Source organism: Chaetura pelagica, unplaced genomic scaffold (genome assembly GCF_000747805.2).
Source record: "Chaetura pelagica isolate M959 unplaced genomic scaffold, ChaPel_1.0 scaffold1673, whole genome shotgun sequence".
Classification (NCBI taxonomy): Eukaryota; Metazoa; Chordata; class Aves; order Apodiformes; family Apodidae; genus Chaetura; species Chaetura pelagica.
The window spans coordinates 7,377-10,904 of NW_009952621.1; the positions used below are offsets into that span (position 1 = coordinate 7,377).

At 62.3% G+C, this 3,528-nt stretch overlaps 1 protein-coding gene across 1 annotated transcript in view; it reads right to left on the bottom strand.

The window, feature by feature from the left end:
- Window positions 1-3: 3 nt before the first annotated feature.
- The window catches only part of ANKRD52 (ankyrin repeat domain 52), a gene marked incomplete at its 3' end in the record, with an annotated part of 15,823 nt that continues 12,298 nt past the window's right edge, over window positions 4-3,528 (bottom strand). Inside the window, exons 21-28 of the mRNA XM_009993740.1 lie at window positions 3,039-3,258; window positions 2,736-2,823; window positions 2,146-2,229; window positions 1,823-1,968; window positions 1,607-1,689; window positions 1,063-1,145; window positions 788-879; window positions 4-189 (exon numbers count right to left, since the gene is read on the bottom strand). Coding sequence (XP_009992042.1) covers window positions 4-189; window positions 788-879; window positions 1,063-1,145; window positions 1,607-1,689; window positions 1,823-1,968; window positions 2,146-2,229; window positions 2,736-2,823; window positions 3,039-3,258 — 982 coding nt within the window. The remainder of the gene's footprint in view (window positions 190-787; window positions 880-1,062; window positions 1,146-1,606; window positions 1,690-1,822; window positions 1,969-2,145; window positions 2,230-2,735; window positions 2,824-3,038; window positions 3,259-3,528) is intronic.

Below are 3,528 nucleotides of genomic sequence, written 5' to 3' on the forward strand. Positions count from 1 at the left end.
GGCAGGCGCTGCCGTTGGGCAGGGCCCCGCGCGCCGCCGTCTTGGCCGCGATGCCGCAGTTCTTGAGGAGGTTGAAGCTGAAGGAGCTGATGGCGTCTTTAGGTGGGAAAGGCTTCATGGTGGAGAGGATCAGTGCCAGGCAGTCGGCTACGTCCTTGTTGGGGGCACAAGCCAAGGCTGGGGTGTGACCTGGAAGGGAGATGGGGGTGAGGGGCTGCCCTGGGAACGCCCCGGGAACAGCTCCCACCCACACACCCCTCAGGATTTGTCTTTATCACAAAGGACCCTGCTCTGGGCATGGGCAGACCCTGCGACTGCAGCAACTGCTCTGTCGTGTGCCAGGAACAGCAGGAGGTGAATCCATCGCCTCCGAGGCCTTGGCAGCGCAGGTGGATCGTTCCCAGCTGAAAGGTGTTCCAGCAGAGCAGGAACTCAGCTGGGAGAAAAAGCTTCTGGCCACAACAACCCGCTTCTGCCAACTTGCAAGTGAGTCAACAGCTCCTTGCTGGCTCAGGCAGGGCTGGTTTTGTGCCTGGCAGCAGCCAGACAGCCACCAGCAGGGGCACAGCGGGGAGCAGCCACGTTCCAAACACCTGTGGGACCTGGAAATGCTTCCACAAGGAATTGCAGGGCGCCAATGTGCTCACATCCAGGCTGCTCCTGCCACGCCAGGAGCTAGGAACGTGCTGCTCAGCCACAGAAGGGACATGGGAATCCTGATCCCAGCTGAGCACTCCCCTGGGCAGCCCCTGCCCCCTGGGGCCATGAAGCCCCCAGGATCACTCACCTTCTTCATCCACAGCCAGCACGGTGGCCCCTCTGCTGAGCAGGGCCTGGACGACAGAGGCCAGCCCATTCCGAGCTGCAATGTGAAGCGGCCTGGGGGGAGAGGGAACCATGGCAGCCTCAGCAGAGTCACTCCCAACCCCTCCTGTCAAACCTAGGGCCCAAGAGGGGCTTGGGGGGGACACTCGAGGGCTCCTGAGGGTCCCTGCAGGCCCCAAGCAGGGCAGAGCTCCCCCTGCTCCCTCTCCCCCCAGCACCAGGTGTTCAAATACTCACATCTGCAGAGCGCTGTTACTTGCATTGATAAGGCCAAGGTCTTGGGTTTCCCCCAGGATCAACAAGGCACACTTTTCATGGCCCTGGAAAGGACACGGGGCTGCTCAGGGCGCAGGGGCAGCCGAGAGGACCTGGCCCTGCCCAAGTGGAATGTGATTCCCGGGGTACAGACACGCTCCCTAAACTTGGCCCTCAACACCAGCTCACCCCTTCAGCAAGGCCTGAGGAGACAACCTGCATTCCCCCAGCCCCTCTGCAGAAATATCTCCTTTGTGTGGACCCCCATGGGGACGCTCTGGGCTCAACCTCCTGCTCCCACCACCCCCGGGGAGCCAAGCGAGGGGTCCCCAGGGAAAGCACAGGTGGGTCTGTGCCACAACCAGAGCTGCCCAGAGCTGTGTCTGGGGCAGCAGAGCAGGCACTGGGCCTCCCACTGGGCCTCACCTCGGCCTGGTGGGACAGAGGGCAGGACAACCCCTCCTGTTAGGGTGACAAGGCTGAAGGTGACAGGTGAGGCCACTGGCTGCAAGCGGCCGACTCCTACCTTGCTGCAGGCCAGGTGAAGAGCAGTGTTCTTGTTGACATCCAGCACAGTTATATTTGCTTTTGCTTGGTACAGCAGGAACTCTGAAAGGAGGAGGGAGAGCTGCAGTGGAGAGGGAGCTGCCCAGAGCCCAGCAAGGTGGGGACACAGAGCAGGGGGCAGCCAGCCCTGCATGCCCAGCACAGGGACAGCCCAGCTCCCCTGGGAGGCACCTACCGACGGCAGCGGTGTGCCCGTGCTCTGAAGCCACCATCAGGGGAGTCCTCCCCAGCTTGTCGGCCGTGTCCACCTCGGCCTGGTGGCGCAGGAGCAGCTGTAAACCATGGATGTTGTCTGCAAAGGCAGCAGCGTGAAGGGGGGTCCTGGGGAGACGAGAGCAGGTGAGGAGGGGGGCACATCACCCACCCCAGCAGGACTGTCTGGGCCTGCTGATGTGTTTGGAGACATCAGAGACCCTCCAGCGCCAGGGGAAGTCGTGGGGAGACCCCCGGGGGAGCCACAGCCCCACCAGCAGCTCCAGGGAGCAGGTCTGTGCTCACCTTCCTTTGGCATCTCTGCTATTAACAATCTTGGCACCTAATGCTTCCACCAGCATTTCAGCAGTGCCGTCCTGGTTGTTAATTCTGCGGTGGGGACAAGAAGGGAAGTTAGAACCAGACCCAGCAGCACCAGCAGGTCTGCAGTGTGAGAAAGCAGCACATCCTGGGGCAAACTGCAGCTGGCCTGGAGTTGTTGAGGGTAAAACACCCCTTCACCCCCCTGGAAACAGCCCCATGGCAGGGAACAACCCCTCATCCCTCTGCTGTTTCAGCTCCCCAGGACCCACCAGCCCATCCCATGGCAATGCCTCCACCTTCCTCAGCCCCCAGCTGCCCAGGGCAGGACTCTCCTAAGGAGACAGCTGCCATACAGCTCCCCCAGGAGCTCCAACACTCCAGCAACCCCCTCCCTGACACAAAGGAGCTGAAAGGAGCAGGTGGAATCTACCTGAGGAGCTGCTGCCACCCAGAGAAGAGCCCTGGGCAAGAAGGGCAGGGTTTGGAGCTCCTCAGACCATGTATCCCCCCTCCCACATCACCTGGCTGGAAGAACCCAGGGCAGCCCCCTCCAGGTTCCCAGAGCCACTTACACTGCACAGTGCAATGGAGTAAAGGGGTTTCCTTCTAGGTACGCAAACGGATTGTGTTCAAGTAACAATTCAAGACAATCTTCATGCCCTGTGAGGAAGGACAGAAATGCATCAGCCTGTGGTTCCTCACCTGTGATGGAGCAAGAAGGGACTCCAGGTCCCCACTTCCAAAGCACTGGAGGCCCCAGAGGCTGCACAAAGAGCCCAAACCCACCCACCCCCAGCACAGAGGGACAGCCCAGCTCCTCCCAGTTTCCTCCTCCCCATCAGCAGCCAGGGCAGGGGCCCAGCCCAGGTCCTCACCACTGTACGAAGCCCAGTGCATCGGTGAGTAGCCGCTGTAATCCACCACGGCGTCCAGGGGGTCGGTGGACAGGGCTGCCTGCAGCAGCGTCCGCAGGATCTCCAGGTGCCCACACACTGAGGCAAAGTGGATCGGGGTCCGGCCCTTGAAATCCCGACACAGCACGAAGGCATCGTGGTCCAGCAGGGCAGCCAGGCAGTCCTCACAGCCCGTCACCGCCTGCGCCCGCGGGGAGCACCGGGAGGTCAGGGCCCACCCCTCAGCACCACCCCCCGCTCCTTCCACAGCTCCCTTCCCAAGTGCTGCCTCTCAGGGAGGGGAAACGGGCTCTTTCACTGGGGAATCTTGCACAACAAGAGCCCCCCCGAGTGCCCTCCAAGCAGGAGGAGCAGCAGAGCTGCAGGGCCCAGGGGTCCCGGGACACTCACCCCCCGGTGCAGCGCAGTCCGGCCCCTCTTGTCCGCGGCGTCAGCCGTGGATCCCTTCTCC